General features: G+C 42.8%; 1 protein-coding gene across 1 annotated transcript in view; it reads left to right on the forward strand.

The window, feature by feature from the left end:
- The window catches only part of MEGF10 (multiple EGF like domains 10), a 184,247-nt gene that overhangs the window by 24,077 nt on the left and 139,267 nt on the right, over window positions 1–20,903 (forward strand). Inside the window, exon 2 of the mRNA XM_069753927.1 lies at window positions 18,576–18,705. Coding sequence (XP_069610028.1) covers window positions 18,593–18,705 — 113 coding nt within the window. The 5' untranslated portion in view covers window positions 18,576–18,592. The remainder of the gene's footprint in view (window positions 1–18,575; window positions 18,706–20,903) is intronic.

Consider the following 20,903-nt stretch of genomic DNA (forward strand, 5'->3'; position numbering starts at 1 on the left):
TACAGTAAATACTTATATTCTCCATGAGATAAATGTTCTAGAACATTCCTGATACCTGTGCGTTGGCGTTGTGCTGATTTTCTGCTGCTCACGCTAGAAATGCATTAACACATTGACAACTGGGTATTACCATTCTTCTCGTCAAAAAGGTGTGTGTCTACATCTGGCAGCACTGATTGGACAGTGTCATACCGGGTGGGGTCTCACCCCCAATTGGTAACACTCCGTTATCATTGTAGTCATAACATTCCTGGAGGCACAGCGTTGACTTCTCCTATGTAAATTAAGATTTTTCTCATACATACAGACTCGCACTGTTGTTCATCAGTGTTTTGGACCTGAATTTCATCAGTATTTGGTCAGGGTTCCAGTTTTCACCATCAGTGTTTCTTCAGGGATTTTCACTGATGAAAAAATAAATAATTGACATAGCCCCTTCAATGGTAATCATGGTCAGCACATGAATTCAACACTGACACCATCCGTGTGCTGTCCGAGATTTTCACGGACCCATTGACTTGGATGGTAATTTCGATCCATGACTGGGTTCATAACTGACATATGTCTGATATTTTGCAGACCACTCAATCCACATATAAACTCGAACGTGTCAACAGCCCCATAGACTATAATGGGTACGTACTCTATTCGAGAACAACATTGAATTCGTATGTGAAAAACGGACTGAAACAGATGTGTCAGAAGACATGTAGTCTTTAAATTATGATTAGATTACATACTTCTGCTACTTAAGTATTTTCCCAAATACTTTCTTAAAATGTTTCTTATGAAATCTTAACTGATATCAAACAATAGTAGTACTCAAGCAGCCAACAGAATACTAGTAGTTAGGCCCCTATCCTCTCCGGCAGTGATTGTCTGGACATTACCTACAATTTTGGATGTGTTGATGCAGGACCAAGAGGTAAAGACCAGATGAAACTAAGTAAGTTGTAGAATGGGAGCTTTCCTTCATTTTTACTAAACCGATCTAAGACCTTTTAAAAATATTTTTATCTCCTGGACAGCCACGTTAAGATGGCCTTACACAGTAGATGAATGTTAGACTAACCCACTGATTGCAGGGGGGCTAGATGACTATCTAATATGGCTGTATGCTGAAGAACCTCAGATTACTAGTCTTAAAGGGAACCTGACTAATCCAGATTATTAGTCAGTCAAAAATATCACATCTAGCGCGACCTGTTCTGATATCAATGCAGCTGAAGACAAACAAATAGATTGAAAAAAAACAGACCACATACATGCTATTTGTTTACTAGAATGAAGTCTAATTCTCTAACACAAAAGCTTACAAAGTTTCACAACTTTTAATGATAGACAAAATTATTAAAAAAAAAAGTTTATTTACTCTTTAAAGGGAACCTGTCACCCCCAAAATCAAAGATGAGCTAAGTCCACTAGCATCAGGGGCTTATCTACAACATTCTGTAATGCTGTAGATAAGCCCCCGATGTATCCTGAAAGATGAAAAAAAGAAGCTAGATTATACTCACCTGGGGGGTGGTCCGATCCGATGGGCGTCGCGGTCCTTTCCAGGGCCTCCTATCTTCATAGGATGATGTCCTCTTCTTGTCTTCACGCTGTGGGTCCGGCGCCGGTGTACTTTGTCTGCTTCCTTCCCCCTCTCCACATAATGACAGTGATGTGAGAGTAGAGCTGCAGGGTGTCACACTACTCTGGATCTGTGCCAGCTATTAAGGCAGTGTTCCTCGATGACTGGGATAGATGCTGAGCTGTGTATATAAAGACACACAGCTCTGCTCTCCTCCCCTCCCAAGGTCACACAGATCTCACTGCTGGTATCTACTGTATGATGGGGAGGAAAGCTGAGCTGTGTGTCATTACATACACTGCTCTTCAGTTTTCCTCAATGCTTAGGATAGATGCGGAGCTTAGTATAATGACACAGTTCTGCTTTCCTCCAGCGTTTGCAGTGACAGTAGGTGCTGGTAGTGAGATCTGTGTGACCTGGGTAGACACCTCAGTCTTTCCATGTCAGAGAGGATATCAGGTGTCAGGTGAGGGTGTATTTTTTCCCCAGAATAACACTGCCTGCTTATGATTGGGCAATGTCATGCAAGGGAAAAAGTAAATGACCCCAGTGTTTGGTGCCATAAACTTTACTAGGTAATATCACTGCAGCAGAGTTAAAAAATGTAATCTTGCTAGAGAGTAATCGTTCTTCAGTGACTTTGAGGACGTCGCCAGAATGTTCTGATATAATGTACATGCACAAGAAGTTCCATATGGGAGATCATTTTCATAATAATAAATTGAGTAGACAATCACTGTACGGATGCCATTGTCAGATGTCTTGTTATCTATGAAATGCAACTAAACTACTTTGGGTTTGAAGATGCTTTGGGTGCATTAGCTCAGATCTATTGTTGTTGTACGACACCTGCAATCTTAGAATTGCCGACATTTGCTTTGGTTTAAAGAAGCCCTTTATATATTTCAAGTCAGCTGAGTCAGGCGGAGATTGTTCGTACACATTCCAGCTACCTAGATGAAAGTCCTGAAGGGAGATCAATGGACACAAAATAAACATAGCAGACTTTAAGAACTGTGGTACTATGATGTGTATCAATTCATGTTTCATAGGATTAATTATAAAGTTAAAGTAAAGCAAATTTTTTACATTATTATGTCAAAATGCATTTTTCACTCCTTTCCAGTGCTTCACTATGTGATGATGACTTTCGGAGTTAAAACATTCATTAAATGTACTCATTTGACTATTCTGACTATTTGGCTCTATATGTATATGGCTATTTGGCTCTATATGTATATGGTACAATAACAAAAATTAAAATTAAACTTGCAAATTCATACCCTGCAACTTCTCAGACCCAGGGCAAAATCTGCACTAGACTCCACTTCACCATTATATACTGTATCATTGTGGGTGCATTAACTTTGTAGATTGTACAGTCAATATACAATATACTAAATTGCCCAATTCACTAGTGTGACAGTAATGCAATGATAAGCAATTGTCATGAACTATCATCACACCTCTGCATTGGTACATACAATGGGGAAAATAAGTATTTGATACACAGATGATTTACAAGTTTTAACTGCTACAAAGAATGAAGAGGTCTGTAATTTTTATGGTAGGTACACTTCCACTGTGAGAGACAGAATCTTAAAAAAAAAACAAATACAGAAAATCACAACCCATCTTCAATGCTCTTACTGAAGGAAGGAGATTGTTGGCCAAAATCTCGCAAGACATGACCCTATCCATGCTCCCTTCAATACGGTGCAGTCGTCCTGTCCCCTTTGGAGAAAAGCACTCCTAAAGTATGATGTTTACTCCATCATGCTTCATGGTTGGGACAGTGTTCTTGGGGTTGTACTCATCCTTCTTCCTCCTCCAGACTGAGAGTGGAGTGGATACCAAAAAGAATTATTTTGGTCTCATCTGACAACACGACCTTCTCCCACACCTCCTCTGGATCATCCAGATGGTCATTGGTGAACTTCAAAGACGCCTGGACATGTGCTGACGTGAGCAGGGGGACATTGCGTACCCTGCAGGATTTTAATCCATGATGGCGTCGTGTGTTACTTATGATAATGTTTGAGACTGAGGTCCCAGCTCTCTTCAGGTCATTGGGCAGGTCCTCCCATGTAGTTCTGGGCTGATTCCTGACCTTTAACGGAATCATCCTTACCCCACAAGGCGAGATCTTGCACGGAGCCCTAGACCAAGGAAGATTGACAGTCATCTTGAATTTCTTTCATTTTGTTGTATTTGACCGTTGATGTCTTCTCATCAATATGCTTGCCTATTCTCCTGTAGTCCATCCCAACCTTGTGCAGGTCTACAATTTTGTCCCTGGTGTCCTTAGACAGCTCTTTAGTCTTGGCCATGGTAGAGAGGTTGAAGTGTGATTGAGTGTGTGGACAGGTGTTTTTTATACAGGTAATGAGTTCAAACAGCTGCAATTAAGACATGTAATGAGTGCAGAGTAGAAGGGCTTCATACAAAAAAACAGTTCTGTGAGAGACAGAATTCTCGCTGGTTAGTAGGTAGTCAAATACTTATTTCATGCAATAAAATGCAAATTAATTACGTAAAACAGTGATTTTCTGTTTTTTTTTTTATTTTTAGATTCTGTCTCTCACAGATGAAGTGTACCTAGAATAAAATGACAGATCTCTCCATTCTTTGTAGGTGGGAAAACTTGCAAAATCGGCAGTGTTGCCCCCTGTACCTTCCAACTTTGAAAGACAGGAATGAGGGACACATACTATTGTGCCCCCACAGTATATTTAACCCAAACAGTATGATATCCCCATAGTCTTCACCCACAGTAATATACACCCACAGTAAATTCACCTACCATATATTGTATGATGCCTCCACAGTCCCCCTCACACAGTATGATGCCCTCCACACTCACACAGTATGGTGTTTCCAATACAGTATGATGACCAGACAGTCCTTCCAACACAGTTTGATTCCCCCACACAAGCACCAAACTTACCTGTCACATCCATTATCACTGCCCCTGTGTTACTGAGCTGGTCTCTACTAGGTTGTGCCTGAAAGACCTGAAAAACCATTCAGGATTTCATGATCTACCTAGAAAGAATGCTACTTCACACCATTAAATTTAACTCTATTTATGTTCTAACTAAGTAAACAGATGCAGTTGAAATCAGGACATATTCCCAACCTCCCTAGACAGCAGATCGATTGGCGCCTTTGTGCATTAATGCTTGTATCTTATGGACGCCCCTTTGTTTACCAGGGCAAGAGTGCTACATCATCATCTGCACTCCACATAGCTTTACTGCAATTCACGTAAATGTTCTAAAACTTCCAACCAATTATTTAATCTTGAAATTAATAAGAAATGGAGAACTATAAATGATGAAACCTTCTTTCCTTTGGAATGGGTCCTTAAAGGGAATCTGTCAGTAGGATCAACTCTCCTAAGCCATCTATAAGGGCATGTAAGTCATAGGAAGCTGAATACAACAATACCCTGATATCTGCGATATATCTTACTCCAGTGAAATCCATGTTTTTCTAGTATGTAAATGAGACGTTAAGATCTATGAACTGGACACAGATCTCCCTGAGAATCTGCCTCCAGAGGGCTCTGCAGTGAGATCAGGAGATGAGACTGTCCGTCATTGCATATCTCACACTGGTAAGGCCCCCTAGACTTTGGAGGCAGATTCTCAGGGCACAAAGATTGCTGGGAAGTGCAGTTTTAGCAGATACCAATAGGGCCGCTCATTCTGCTATTTGAAACTAGATGTACAGAGGAGCACACAGAGATGAGAAGAGACACAAATGTACAAGAACGAAACATGTTGGGATTAGTCTGTGTATTCACAATAATTATGCATTTAGTGTGTTTTGTGAAAAATAATGTGATTGCGGGAATACAAATAACCCTTTAAGCTGGCAGGTGTACACTATAAGGAAGAGATTTGTTAATGAATACGCTATCCAATAATTTAATTTTAGTAATCTAAAAATCCGCTGGACTATGGCTTTTTTTTTTCCAGCAACACAATGAATCTAACAAAAATTTCTCAGGTGCATGTGGGAGTCAGCAAACACAAGAATAAGTGGATCTTTCTTTCCAAAGCTTCATTGTCATATGTCTCTTTGTCAGATTCTCTCCACCTGTACATTGCACGTATGAGAACGAGCATGAGAGTCTCCTTGTGTTTGATGTCAGATAGCATTGTATACCTACAAAGTCCAGGTGTCCTAAACCTTCTTAGATCTTAAGGCTTGTTTGAAAACTTTACAAGACATTGACTATTTTAAGTTTGCCACCACATCCATGTTTCATCGTTTCCACTGCTTGACTGTCTAGTATGATTTCCATATTAATGACAACTTTCAGCGAGGTTCACGGAGGGTACCTTTTAAATAAAAAATGTAATAACACAGCCACTTAACCCCTTCCCGACCTGTGACACAGCGTATGCGTCATGAAAGTCGGTGCCAATCCGACCTGTGACGCATATGCTGTGTCACAGAAAGATCGCGTCCCTGCAGATCGGGTGAAAGGGTTAACTCCCATTTCACCCGATCTGCAGGGACAGGGGGAGTGGTAGTTTAGCCCAGGGGGGGTGGCTTCACCCCCTCGTGGCTACGATCGCTCTGATTGGCTGTTGAAAGTGAAACTGCCAATCAGAGCGATTTGTAATATTTCACCTAAAAAAATGGTGAAATATTACAATCCAGCCATGGCCGATGCTGCAATATCATCGGCCATGGCTGGAAATACTAATGTGCCCCCACCCCACCCCTCCGATCGCCCCCCCAGCCCCCCGATCTGTGGCCCGCTCCCCTCCGTCCTGTGCTCCGCTCCCCCGTCCTCCTGTCCGCTCCCCCGTGCTCCAATCACACCCCCCCGTGCTCCAATCAAACCCCCCCGCACTCCGATCCCCCCCCGTGCTCCGAACCACCCCCCCTGCACACCGATCCCCCCCCCCCTGCACACCGATCCACCCGCCCGCACACCGATCCACCCGCCCGCACACCGATCACTCTCCCCCATGCTCCGATCCCTCCCCCCCCGTGCTCCGACGCCCCCCCGTGCCCTGATCTCCCCCCCCTGTGCCCTGATCTCCCCCCCTTATACTTACCGATCCTGGCGGGGTCCGTCAGTCTTCTTCCCCGAGCGCCGCCATGTTCCAAAATGGCGGGCGCATGCGCAGTGCGCCCGCCGAATCTGCCGGCCGGCAGATTCGTTCCAATGTGAATTTTGATCACTGTGATATAATCTATCACAGTGGTCAAAATAAAAAAACAGTAAATGACCCCCCCCATTTGTCCCCCATAGATAGGGACAATAATAAAATAAAGAATTTTTTTTTTTTTCACTAAGGTTGGAGTTAGAACTAGGGTTAGGGTTAGGGTTAGGGGTAGGGTTAGGGGTAGGGTTAGGGTTAGGGTTAGGGTTAGGGGTAGGGTTAGGGGTAGGGGTAGGGGTAGGGTTAGGGGTAGGGTTAGGGGTAGGGGTAGGGGTAGGGTTAGGGGTAGGGTTAGGGTTAGGGTTTCGGTATGTGCACACGTATTCTGGTCCTCTGCGGATTTTTCTGCAGCGGATTTGATAAATCCGCAGTGCTAAACCGCTGCGGATTTATGGCAGATTTACCGCGGTTTTTCTGCGCATTTCACTGCGGTTTTACAACTGCGATTTTCTATTGGAGCAGTTGTAAAACCGCTGTGGAATCCGCAGAAAGAAGTGACATGCTGCAGAATGTAAACCGCTGCGTTTCCGTGCAGTTTTTCCGCAGCATGTGTACAGCGATTTTTGTTTCCCATAGGTTTACATTGAAATGTAAACTCATGGGAAACTGCTGCGGATCCGCAGCGTTTTCCAAAGCGTGTGCACATACCTTTAGAATTAGGCTATGTGCACACGGTGCGGATTTGGCTGCGGATCCGCAGCGGATTGGCCGCTGCGGATCCGCAGCAGTGTTCCATCAGGTTTACAGTACCATGTAAACCTATGGAAAACCAAATCCGCTGTGCCCATGGTGCGGAAAATACCGCACGGAAACGCTGCGTTGTATTTTCCGCAGCATGTCAATTCTTTGTGCGGATTCCGCAGCGTTTTACACCTATTCCTCAATAGGAATCCGCAGGTGAAATCCGCAGGTAAAACGCAGTGCCTTTTACCCGCGGATTTTTCAAAAATGGTGCGGAAAAATCTCACACGAATCCGCAACGTGGGTACATAGCCTTAGGGTTAGGGTTGGGTTGGAATTAGGGTTGTGGTTAGGGTTAGGGGTGTGTTGGGGTTAGGGTTGTGGTTAGGGGTGTGTTGCGGTTAGGGTTGTGGTTAGGGTTACGGCTACAGTTGGGATAAGGGTTAGGGGTGTGTTGGCGTAAGAATTGAGGGGTTTCCACTGTTTAGGCACATCAGGGGGTCTCCAAACGCAACATGGCGCCACCATTGATTCCAGCCAATCTTTTATTCAAAAAGTCAAATGGTGCTCCTTCCCTTCCGAGCCCCGACGTGTGCCCAAACAGTGGTTTACCCCCACATATGGGGTACCAGCATACTCAGGACAAACTGGGCAACAATTACTGGGGTCCAATTTCTCCTGTTACCCTTGAGAAAATAAAAAATTGCTTGCTAAAACATCATTTTTGAGGAAAGTAAAATGATTTTTTATTTTCACGGCTCTGCGTTGTAAACGTCTGTGAAGCACTTGGGGGTTCAAAGTGCTCACCACATATCTAGATAAGTTCCTTGGGGGGTCTAGTTTCCAAAATGGGGTCACTTGTGGGGGGTTTCTACTGTTTAGGCACACCAGGGGCTCTGCAAACGCAACGTGACGCCCGCAGACCATTCCATCAAAGTCTGCATTTCAAAACGTCACTACTTGACTTCCGAGCCCCGACATGTGCCCAAACAGTGGTTTACCCCCACATATGGGGTATCAGCGTACTCAGGACAAACTGGGCAACAATTACTGGGGTCCAATTTCTCCTGTTACCCTTGAGAAAATAAAAAATTGCTTGCTAAAACATCATTTTTGAGGAAAGTAAAATGATTTTTTATTTTCACGGCTCTGCGTTGTAAACGTCTGTGAAGCACTTGGGGGTTCAAAGTGCTCACCACATATCTAGATAAGTTCCTTTGGGGGTCTAGTTTCCAAAATGGGGTCACTTGTGGGGGGTTTCTACTGTTTAGGCACACCAGGGGCTCTGCAAACGCAACGTGACGCCCGCAGACCATTCCATCAAAGTCTGCATTTCAAAACGTCACTACTTGACTTCCGAGCCCCGACATGTGCCCAAACAGTGGTTTACCCCCACATATGGGGTATCAGCGTACTCAGGACAAACTGGGCAACAATTACTGGGGTCCAATTTCTCCTGTTACCCTTGAGAAAATAAAAAATTGCTTGCTAAAACATCATTTTTGAGGAAAGAAAAATGATTTTTTATTTTCACGGCTCTGCGTTGTAAACGTCTGTGAAGCACTTGGGGGTTCAAAGTGCTCACCACATATCTAGATAAGTTCCTTGGGGGGTCTAGTTTCCAAAATGGGGTCACTTGTGGGGGGTTTCTACTGTTTAGGCACACCAGGGGCTCTGCAAACGCAACGTGACGCCCGCAGACCATTCCATCAAAGTCTGCATTTCAAAAGTCACTACTTCCCTTCTGAGCCCCGACGTGTGCCCAAACAGTGGTTTACCCCCACATATGGGGTATCAGCGTACTCAGGAGAAACTGTACAACAACTTTTGGGGTCAAATTTCTCCTGTTACCCTTGGGAAAATAATAAATTGCAGGCTAAAAGATCATTTTAGAGAAAATAAAATTTTTATTTTATTTTCATGGCTCTGCGTTATAAACTTCTGTGAAGCACTTGGAAGTTCAAAGTCCTCACCACACATCTAGATTAGTTCCTTTGGGGGTCTAGTTTCCAAAATGGGGTCATATGTGGGGGATCTCCAATGTTTAGGCACACAGGGGCTCTCCAAACGTGACATGGTGTCCGCTAATGATTGGAGCTAATTTTCCATTTAAAAAGCCAATTGGCGTGCCTTCCCTTCCGAGCCCTGCCGTGCGCCCAAACAGTGGTTTACCCCCACATATGGGGTATCAGCGTACTCAGGACAAACTGGACAACAACATTTGCGGTCCAATTTCTCCTATTACCCTTGGCAAAATAGGAAATTCCAGGCTAAAAATCATTTTTGAGGAAAGAAAAATTATTTTTTATTTTCATGGCTCTGCATTATAAACTTCTGTGAAGCACCTGGGGGTTTAAAGTGCTCAATATGCATCTAGATAAGTTCCTTGGGGGGTCTAGTTTCCAAAATGGGGTCACTTGTGGGGGAGCTCCAATGCATAGGCACACAGGGGCTCTCTAAACGCGACATGGTGTCCGCTAACAATTGGAGCTAATTTTCCATTCAAAAAGTCAAATGGCGCGCCTTCCCTTCCGAGCCCTGCCGTGTGCCCAAACAGTGGTTTACCCCCACATATGAGGTATCGGCGTACTCGGGAGAAATTGCCCAACAAATTTTAGGATTCATTTTATCCTATTGCCCATGTGAAAATGAAAAACTGAGGCGAAAAGAATTTTTTTGTGAAAAAAAAAAGTACTTTTTCATTTTTACAGATCAATTTGTGAAGCACCTGAGGGTTTAAAGTGCTCAATATGCATCTAGATAAGTTCCTTGGGGGGTCTAGTTTCCAAAATGGGGTCATTTGTGGGTGAGCTCCAATGTTTAGGCACACGGGGGCTCTCCAAACACGACATGGTGTCCGCTAACGATGGAGATAATTTTTCATTCAAAGAGTCAAATGGCGCTCCTTCCCTTCCGAACCTTACCATGTGCCCAAACAGTGGTTTACCTCCACATGTGAGGTATCGGTGTACTCATGAGAAATTGCCCAACAAATTTTAGGATCCATTTTATCCTGTTGCCCATGTGAAAATGAAAAAAATTGAGGCTAAAAGAATTTTTTTGTGAAAAAAAAGTACTTTTTCATTTTTACGGATCAATTTGTGAAGCCCCCGGGGGTTCAAAGTTCTCACTATGCATCTAGATAAGTTCCTTGGGGCGTCTAGTTTCCAAAATGGGGTCACGTGTGGGGGAGCTCCAATTTTTAGGCACACGGGGGCTCTCCAAACGTGACATGGTGTCCGCTAAAGAGTGGAGCCAATTTTTCATTCAAAAAGTCAAATGGCGCTCCTTCCCTTCCAAGCCCTGCCGTGCGCCCAAACATTGGTTTACCCCCACATATGAGGTATCAGCGTACTCAGGACAAATTGGACAACAACTTTCGTGGTTCAGTTTCTCCTTGTACCATTGGGAAAATAAAAAAAATGTTGCTAAAAGATAATTTTTGTGACTAAAAAGTTAAATGTTCATTTTTTCCTTCCATGTTGCTTCTGCTGCTGTGAAGCACCTGAAGGGTTAAAAAACTTCTGGAATGTGGGTTTGAGTACCTTGAGGGGTGCATTTTTTAGAATGGTGTCACTTTTGGGTATTTTCATCCATATAGACCCCTCAAACTGACTTCAAATGTGAGGTGGTCCCTAAAAAAAATGGTTTTGTAAATTTCGTTGTAAAAATGAGAAATCGCTGGTCAAATTTTAACTCTTATAACTTCCTAGCAAAAAAAAATGTTGTTTCCAAAATTGTGCTGGTGTAAAGTATACATGTGGGAAATGTTATTTATTAACTATTTTGTGTCACATAACTCTCTGGTTTAACAGAATAAAAATTCAAAATGTGAAAATTGCGAAATTTTCAAAATTTTCGCCAAATTTCCGTTTTTATCACAAATAAACGCAGAATTTATTGACCTAAATTTACCACTAACATGAAGCCCAATATGTCACGAAAAAACAATCTCAGAACCGCTAGGATCCGTTGAAGCGTTCCTGAGTTATTACCTCATAAAGGGACACTGGTCAGAATTGCAAAAAACGGCAAGGTCTTTAAGGTCAAAATAGGCTGGGTCATGAAGGGGTTAATTACTTAATTGATTTTTAGAAATATAGGAATTTGTCTCTCTTTTGAATAAATTACATGAAGGTTTTCTTTCCTCATCATCACTAATGATTTAGCTATTTGGGTGCATTACTGAACGTGGCAATACCTTCATTTCAAGCATTAGCAGCTCGTTATACCCTTCTGCACACAGGATTGTTCCACACTTAGAACTATTCACTAATTGTAATTGAAAAAAATGTCAAAATAGTTGTATTGCCTTTACTAGTGACACCTACATTTTTTAATGGTTAGTCATATCTCTAATGCATTTCTTTGAACATCACAAATATAGTCATATTTTTTAGAGAAATCCACAATTTAAACTCACTTTTAGCATAAAATGCATTTTAAAACCCTACTGTAAAGAGCAGGGTTTAGTAGGCACAAGAGAGCTTAGTAGAGCAGAGTCCTATCAGTCAGCCTATATCACTTCCTTTCCAGGAGGACTGTGAAAGTGATAACATAACCCCAACTCTAGTCTGACTCCTGACCACTATCACTGGCTTTCTATATAACTACTAATTTAACCCTTTATGCTTGCCTGATGGGTGCCACTAAGCTACTGAAACTTTAAGCTCTATTTCAAGGAAATTAGGTCTTCGGACCATTGTTGCTCAGTGCTGTGCCTTTGGACAGGGCAGCGTCTCCGCCAACCTGCTCTTGGCATTAGAGCATGGGTATGAATTTTAGCTCTAGTGTAAACTTTGGAAACTTCTCCCAAAACCAGGCTCATGAACACTGTCAGAGTGAGCTCTTGAATAAAATATCATCATTTAACTCCACATCTTGTACAGCAAAGCTTTTTCAGAAGCTTCAGTATCAATAAACCTGTTACTATAAGTGCATTTGGCCCGTCAAGCTTTATTAGGCCCCACAGTGCATCTTTTGTTAGGCTTGGTTCCCATTGCGTTAATGGGAAAGCGCTAACGGACAGCGTTGCACGGCGAAATTAACGCCGTGCAACGCGTCCGTTAGCGCGCCCATTCACGGCAATGGGAGAGCGCAGCACTAGCGCGTGCCATGTTCGGCACGCGCTAGCAACGTGCCGGTGTTTCCTGGCGTGCCGCGGACGCTGCTCGCAGCGTCCGAGGCGCGCCCGCGGTCCTTTCCCCGCTCTCGCAGATCGGGGATCTGCGAGAGCGGGGACGTTACCGTGACCCCGGGACGCGGCCACATTAAAAACATTGCGTTAGCGCAACCCGCTAGCGCTAGCACTAAACGGGTTGCACTAACGCAATGTGACCCTAGCCTTAGTGTTGAGGGTGCCATACATTGAAGTCAATCACCACTACTGTAAGTGTTAACACCAGTTGTTGCATTTTAATAGATGATGGTCCTGTAAGACACCTTTAAAATGGAAAGACGCTAAAAGATTCACACATTCAATTTTAGCTAAAAGTAAAACTATGATTCCATGAATTCACTACTATGGAGATTATTTGAGTTCGTAATTTAAATATAGTGTTATCATGGCCCCCACAGTAGGCCTCAAACTGTATAATGCCCCCTCATTAGATCCCACACTGTATAATGACCACCAGGATAGGCCCCAAACTGAGTTATGGTCCCCACATTAGCTTACACACTCAGCGTATAATGGCCCTGACACTTTGAGGACCCCCACAGATGTCCCTACAATTTATGACAGGTCAAACCACAGTATAAGAGCCCCCATAATGTATTAGGGCCCCCAGAATGTATGAGGGCCCCCAAAGTAGTCTAGATACTGTATTATTGTCCCCGCAGTAGTCCACAAACTGGATAATGGCCCCACATTAGCTTTCACACTGTATAATAGCTAACACACTAGCCCCCAAACTATATAATGGCCTTCACATTAGCCCTAAACTGTATAATGGTCCTAACATTAGCCCACAAACTGCATAATGGACCCCATATTAGCCCCCAAAATGTATAATGGCCCCACACTTTATGAAGGCCCCTTCAGTAGTCCCTACAATGTATGAGGGCCCCCCACTGTTTCAGGGACCCTCACAATAACCTCCACATTGTATGAGGTCTCCCATACTTTATGATGGCCCCACAGTCACACCACAAGCTATATTTAAAGTAAAAAACATAATATACTCGCATAATCCAGGAATCCAGGATCCTGATGATGGCCTTGCATTCTAATACGCTGCTATTACAGCACCGTCGCACGTACATGACATGCATGAACTTTGGCATCCTGTGAGTGCATCGGTACCTCTGCCAGTTCATCGCCCTGTCTGCTAGTCATTTTAAGCCTGCGATCCACAGAATGGAGAGCAGTAGTGCAGGGAGACCATGTCGCTACAACAGATCTTAACTACAGTATATCGACATGCTCCAGATGGGCCTCTTTGAGTGTAGGACCCGGGGCAATCGCACCCTCTACCCCTGGTTACTACGCTACTGATATAGCTAAATGAAAACTTATCAATATATACTTCATGAATAAAGGTGTTAGAACACTCATCTTAATCATTGAATTCAGATTTTTCATTCAGTCCCATTACCACAAGTGTATAAAATCCTGTCCATAGCCTTGCAGTCCGACGTTGCTAACATTTGTGAAAAAATGGCTGGTTCTAAAGTGCTCACTGAATTCAAGTATGTCCTTGTAATAAGACGTCAGTGTCTGTCAAGTAAATTCATGAAACTTCTTTACTTTTAAAAATTCTACAATTAACTGTGTAACGTAAGTGTTGGAACCACTGTGCCGTGAACTGAGGGGAGCCTTGATGGGTATGACTAGGAAACACCTGACTCTTTGCTAGAGGTCCTAATGGTGAGGTTAGATGTGGCTCTGGATGGATGCCAGGACAGACCTCAGACACATGGCAGCTGACCCCCAAAGGAGCAGGTAGTTAGGATTTCTAGGTATGGATAGACCAGGATACAGGCAGGCCCAGCAAGAACTGGCAGGTACGGCTGGAACATGGACTGGCACAGCAGGTGCAGGCAGGTACGGATGTATACAGATTGGCAGGCAGGTGCTGGTGGGCACAGCTGGTATACAGTTAGACAGGTGCTGGCAGTTACGGCTGGTATACAGACAGGTAGGTGCTGGTGGCATGGTTGCTGTACAGGCAGGCAGGTGCTGGTGGGCATGGCTGGTATACAGGCAGGCAGGTGCTGGAGGGACAGCTGGAATATAGGAGCACACGTCAAGTACAAGCAGACAAGTTCAGGCAGGTATACTGGATGGCAGCTACAGGGGATCTGAAAAATAGCAAGCATGCAGACCATTGACATAGCAGGTTGCTCAGGCACCTCCAAATAGGTGAAGGTGCTTTAAATAATAAGTGTCTCCCAGCCATTGCCTGGGAACACTTTATGACAGCATGCACTATCCCTTTAAGAGAGTGGGAGCTTCTTAAAGGACGGTATTATTGAAAGGTGGAAACTGTTAGGAGCTATAGTAGAGTCGCCATGTGATTAATAGTGCATAGTGCATAAAAGTCACCAATGTTCTGCTGGCTACAAAGTTCCAAATCTTTTCTAGCATTAATATCAGTGCCGAATTGTGCACCTGGCGATTCATATACTAGGATTCCTAAATCCCAAGGCCCAGCAAATGCATGCCCCACAACACCAAGCATAATGTCAAGAGTCGGATGGCATGGCATAAAGCATGCCGACACTAGACTCTGGAAAAATGATGAGAGATGAACCGCACTTCTGGAACCGGCAGTCAGGATGTATCTGGGTCTGGCGAGAACGATACCTGTCTGACCGTACTGTGCCAACTGTAAACTCTTTGGGGGGAGGGAAAATGATATGAGGTTGTTTCTCAAGGGTGGCCTTGGCCCCTTCATTACATTGAAGGGAGATCTTAATGATTCAGAATGTCAAGACAATGTGGTCAGTTGTATCTTCCAACTTTGTGTTAGGAGTCGAGTTTCCTCTGCTGCACAGGGGGAATCTCGATCCGTGTCTGCTGCGGTCTCCCATTCGGTATCGGCCGCAGTGGGCTCTGCTCAGTGGAGACGTCGCTCCCAGCGTCTCGCTGAGGCTGATTCGGTGCATAGGGTCACTACTGCCTTTTCTGGCTTTCCTATGGTACCCTGCACTGATCTGCGGCGAGCGAGCCTCTCTGGGACTAAGTCCTTGTTTACTCACACTGAGCATGCCCAGGGCAGGGTCTCCCATTGGAAGTCGAGGGCCACATGTTCGCTCACATGCTCAGGTGCTGCAGTACATTCCATTGGTCCTCCTGGAAGGTCCTGAAAGGGCAAAACATGCTCAGGTACTGCAGCACTTTCCATTGGTCCTTCTGGAAGGTCCTGAAAGGGCAAAAAACTTCAGTAGCAGCTTCCTGTGCTGCAACTATATAAACTGCACATGACCGCACGGCTATGCGCTAGTATTGTCTTGAAAATATGTGTGTGTGTAGATGGATGTATGTCGAAGGATGAAAGCTCCTAAATATCCCTCCCTAGTGTTGTTGACTGTTTGCGGATGATGGTAGCTATCTAGCGCCCGACTAGCCATCAGCACAAAACACACATAACAGCATCTAGTTGCTGTGACCGCCTGTACGGCGCCGTGCGCTTTCCTTACCCAAGCCTGGGTGGTTAGCGGCGTCCGTTTGTGCGGCACTCTCGTGCCTTTATTTACTATTTCTATAGTTTTCTTACACACCCAGTTGCGGTGTTGTGCCAGCAGTGGTCTAATCGGACTTCAATCCTAGTTGGGGTTGTGTTCGCTGACTTATTGCTCGCGCTCTATGTGCGGTACCGTGGTCCTGTGACGCAACAGGATCGCTTCCTTCACGCAGGGTGAAGTTAACCCTTGTATGTATACTTATAGTACCGCCATATAGTCCGTCTTACTTAGCAGCAGGTACTTTCCTGCACGGTGGATCCTGGGTTGCGAACGCACCAATTCCATCTAATAAACTATATATTTGGTGCGTTCCGCCAACCCTAACACTTTGTGGGAACAGTTTGTGAAAGGCCCTTTTCTATTCTATCATGACTGTGCCCATTGCACAAAGCAAGGCCCATAAAGAAATGCTTAGGTGAGTTTGATGTGGAAGAACGTGACCGGCAGCTTAAAGCCCTGAGCTCACCCTCATCAAACACCTTTGAGATAAACTAGACCAGAGATTGCAAGCAGACCCTCGTGTCCAGCATCAGTGATTGACCTCCCAAATGCTCTTTTGGCTGATTGGGAAAAAATTTGCACAGATATCCACACTTCCTTTAATAGCTGCACAAAGGCAGCTGGGAGGGCAATGGGTAAGTATAAACTGTATTATATAAAACCACAATCATAAGTCCCAATTTATAGGATTCAATTGTTTTGCGATGTTATGCAGAAAAAATAGCTTCCTCCCAGTTATTGCTACTTACACAAAGAGGAGTTTAAAAACTAGCCTCCTATTCTGCTGGTGATCCACAAGTAGCTCTACATATATAATGAATAAGTTGGTGTTAAAGCCCATGCTTTATTTCCCACAGTGTATCATGTGCATGAAATAAAGGCATAATTAATGATATTTTTCTACTGCTGTGAACAAGCTGAAATCAAATTCTGAGATGTTTCTAATTTGAGTTGTTTGTAGTATTATGGCAGCATCAGGATTGAGATCTGTAATTTAACCCAGCGGTAAAGATAATAACAGACAACACAGTCATGAAACGAACTTAACTTCATGTGATTCAGAATTTATTTGTAAAACAATTGTTCATTATGTGGATTTATAGAGTTAATCATGGTAGTGTCTCATGTGCAAAGTTTTGAAAATGTCGCCTGTATATTCTTAGAGTTTGTATATTGTGCCCTATAAGAAAGAATATCTCCATCATATTATGTCTTCACATTAAATCAGAGGCTCACAGAGATACCGTACACAACGCGGAGCTGTAAAATGGGCATGTAAATGAGGCCTTATTGAAAAATAAATTGACTTCAAACATTTTTGCTCTATAGTCACTTAATGATTTTGACTGAACATGAAATAGATATTCCTTCTGAACAGATGCAGCCCTTTATGTATAGAATAGAACCCTCTGCACCATGGGCATCCAAATCATTTGCCATCCTGCAATGCTTTCTTGGGTTTTGATATTGGGATTTTCCCAAAGCCAGTGTATGATCGAGGAAGATCTCTGTAGTGAAACCACCTCTGAGCAATCTGATTTAGGCCTCATGTAGATGCCTGTATATCTTAAGTAAGGACCGCGGCATAAGGACTGACCAGGAGTCTCCTGACGAAAACTCAACAGCCTCATAGGCAGTGGCGTAACTTAAAACTCATGGGCCCAATGCGATAGCTCCAACTGAGCCCCCAAATATTTTAAATCTTTAATAGCAATAGTCTTTTTCTACAGACCAAAGGGACTTTTAGGGCCCCCTAGGCTCCAGGGCCCGGGTGCGATTGCAACCCCTGCACCTGTTGTAGTTACACCCCTGCTCATAGGCATTGATGAGACTCTTGAACTCAGGTCAGTAGACCTGTGGGCACAGACCGGAAGTCAAAGTCCATTGTGTGATAGACAAATGTCTGAATGAGGCCTAATAGGGATCTACAGAATGAGGAATTGTCCAAACCCATTACACTCTTTAAGGTGATAGGTAAACTAACATATTGGTGTGAAAAGTTTTATATAATGCCCTCCAAGCATGGATTATATCTTATAGTGTATGGGCTATATTGTACTTTTTACGAAAGTATCGGTAAAATGTCAGCATAGTGTTACACTTCATTGTGAAATGGATAAAATAAAGACTTTCTCTAGGTCTCTAGGTACGATCATTATTATATCCAAGCTACCAAAGGCAACACATCTCTTCTTCTCTGTCCATTTTTTTTATATGTGTCCTTTTATAAAAGGATTACGTTCAAAGATAATAATCTGTTCCGTCTGACTTCCACCATGCTGCAGCTGTCCATGAATTTTCATACCTTTTTGTAATTAACAGATAGTAAATTCTTCTGTGACATGATAAATGTCCTCATAGGTGAACCTTGTAGATTATACATTATTATTCGTGCTTGGTTACAATGGTTACATATCACCATGGGTAATTGTCTCTTTCAACAGGTCTTTCGTGCAAGAAGATGTTGTCAATATCTCACTGCCGTGGGCTCTTTGCATTAGTTTTGTACCAATGGCTTGGAATTTCTTTCTCTCTCAACCTCGAGGATCCAAATGTGTGTAGCCACTGGGAAAGGTAAGCCTGATATCAAACTTATCTGTTTATAACAGAACCGTAATGCCTATGTAGATGGGATGCATGTCACTGTATAAAAATACGGTGTCGGGATAGGACACCAATCCATATAATCAGTGAAGAAAAATCTCACACCCTATTGAGTTGCTGAAAAACTATACCAGATTTGTTAGAAACGCAATCCAAAAACGGTGATGGTTTGGTCGAAAGGACCTTCTTCTGACAGATGGATATGATACACTGCATGGAACAGCACTGTGTGGAAAAGGGATTCAATGCCCATAAGATTTGCACTTTATAACAGAAACCGTGCCACAGATACCAATGATACCCGTTAGTAGCATTTAGTCATGGTGTCTGTCATTTTGATGGGAAAATTAGCTCCAAATATGTATTTTTCATGGGCTCCCCCATGGTAGTAAGTTTTGAAACTACTGATCTATTGATGATGATTTATGGTAATTAATCCAAATGTTTACAAATATTTACAATATGTAAATAGTCTTAATTATAATAAATCACCACAAAGGTTTTATTAAAATATCTCTTTCTTTCCTATGTCTATATAAGTAAGAAAATTCTGCAATGCATATACACCACATCCCCAGCAGACAATAAGTCAGTATCAACAGATTAATGGAATAGGCTTCTGGCTATCTCATTCATAAATTACACTACCCATAGACTTGTGGTTCTGACTTGGAGCAGTTTATTTGATCTGCCTATATCTCAGTTCTTTGTTGCTTTTTTCAATTATAGTTTCTATTATACTTCTAATATATACAGACTGGGAATAAAATTGTGCAATGTATTTGCAAAGCTGAAAGAAAGACCCAACTCTTTCTAACGCTGGCTTTTTCTAACTTGCATTTTGATAAACCTACAAAAATATTAAGTGTAGAATAGAAAGCAAATATCTATTATTTTATAGGAAATGCTATATAATTCAGAGACTTCCTAGAACAGTTCAGAAAAAGGGTCTCTCGGGACTAATAACTAAGACTTGTAAAGTGTAAAATTAAGGATGTTTTCCTGCTCTCCATTTTCTAAGACCTGATTTGTGTGAAAATATCAGTAGGCAAAAAATAATGACTTTGAGGAATGGGAAGGTTGCTCACTCCACAGTACAACAACTCAAACTACAGTAAACTTAGACTATGGAATAAATACACAAAACATTTACTTTGGGTGTCAAATTGGGTACAACTTTTACAACAAGTCACTGTGATAGTCAAGTAAAATGTAAGGTCATTGGGACTCACTCATATTGTAAGCTCCAAATCTGCCTTAGCATCGATACAGAATTCAATATAAAGGTGACTAGCTCTGGCTTGCCATTCTAGCAGGACCAGTATATTACATGGGCACCAATGACCTTAATCAACTTCCTCACTCCTGATCTCAACCACCATGCCACCTGAATGACATTACCATTACCACATTCTTCATACTTTGGCTACTTCCAAAGCTCAGCCTTTTCATTGCCATGAGGTATAACATCTTTTTTTAGTTACAAATTAGACCAGCTTAACTTCCACCAGATTTTCTGTGCCTCAAATGTACAATGTGTCTATGTAATATACAGTGTGGAAAACAAGTATTTGATACAGTGACGATTTTGCAATTTTTACCACCTACAAAGAATGGAGAGGTCTGTAATTTTTATCATAGGTACACTTTAACTTTGAGATGATTTTTATTTAATTAAATTGCATTTTATTGCATGAAATAAGTATTTGATCACCTACCAACCAGAAAGAATTCTGTCTCTCACAGACCTGTTATTTTTCATTTAAGAAGCCCTCCTACTCTTTACTCATTACCTGTATTAATTGCACCTATTTAAACTTGTTACCTGTATAAAAGACAGCTGTCCACACATGCAATCAATCACACTCCAACCTCTCCACCATAGCCAAGACAAAAGAGCTGTCTAAAGACACCTGGGACAAAATTGTAGACTTGCACAAGGCTGGGATGGATGGGCTACAGGACAATAGGAAAGTAGCTTGGCACAATTATTAGAAAATGGAAGAAACAAGATGACTGTCAATCTTCCTTAGTATGGGGCGCCATACAAGATCTCTTCTCATGGGATAAGGATGATTCTGAGAAAGGTCAGGAAGGGAGGACCTGGTCAATGACCTGAAGAGAGCTGGGACCACAGTGTCAAGCATTACCGTTAGTAACACACTGCA

This window comes from Ranitomeya imitator, chromosome 1 (assembly GCF_032444005.1).
Source record: "Ranitomeya imitator isolate aRanImi1 chromosome 1, aRanImi1.pri, whole genome shotgun sequence".
NCBI lineage: Eukaryota > Metazoa > Chordata > Amphibia > Anura > Dendrobatidae > Ranitomeya > Ranitomeya imitator.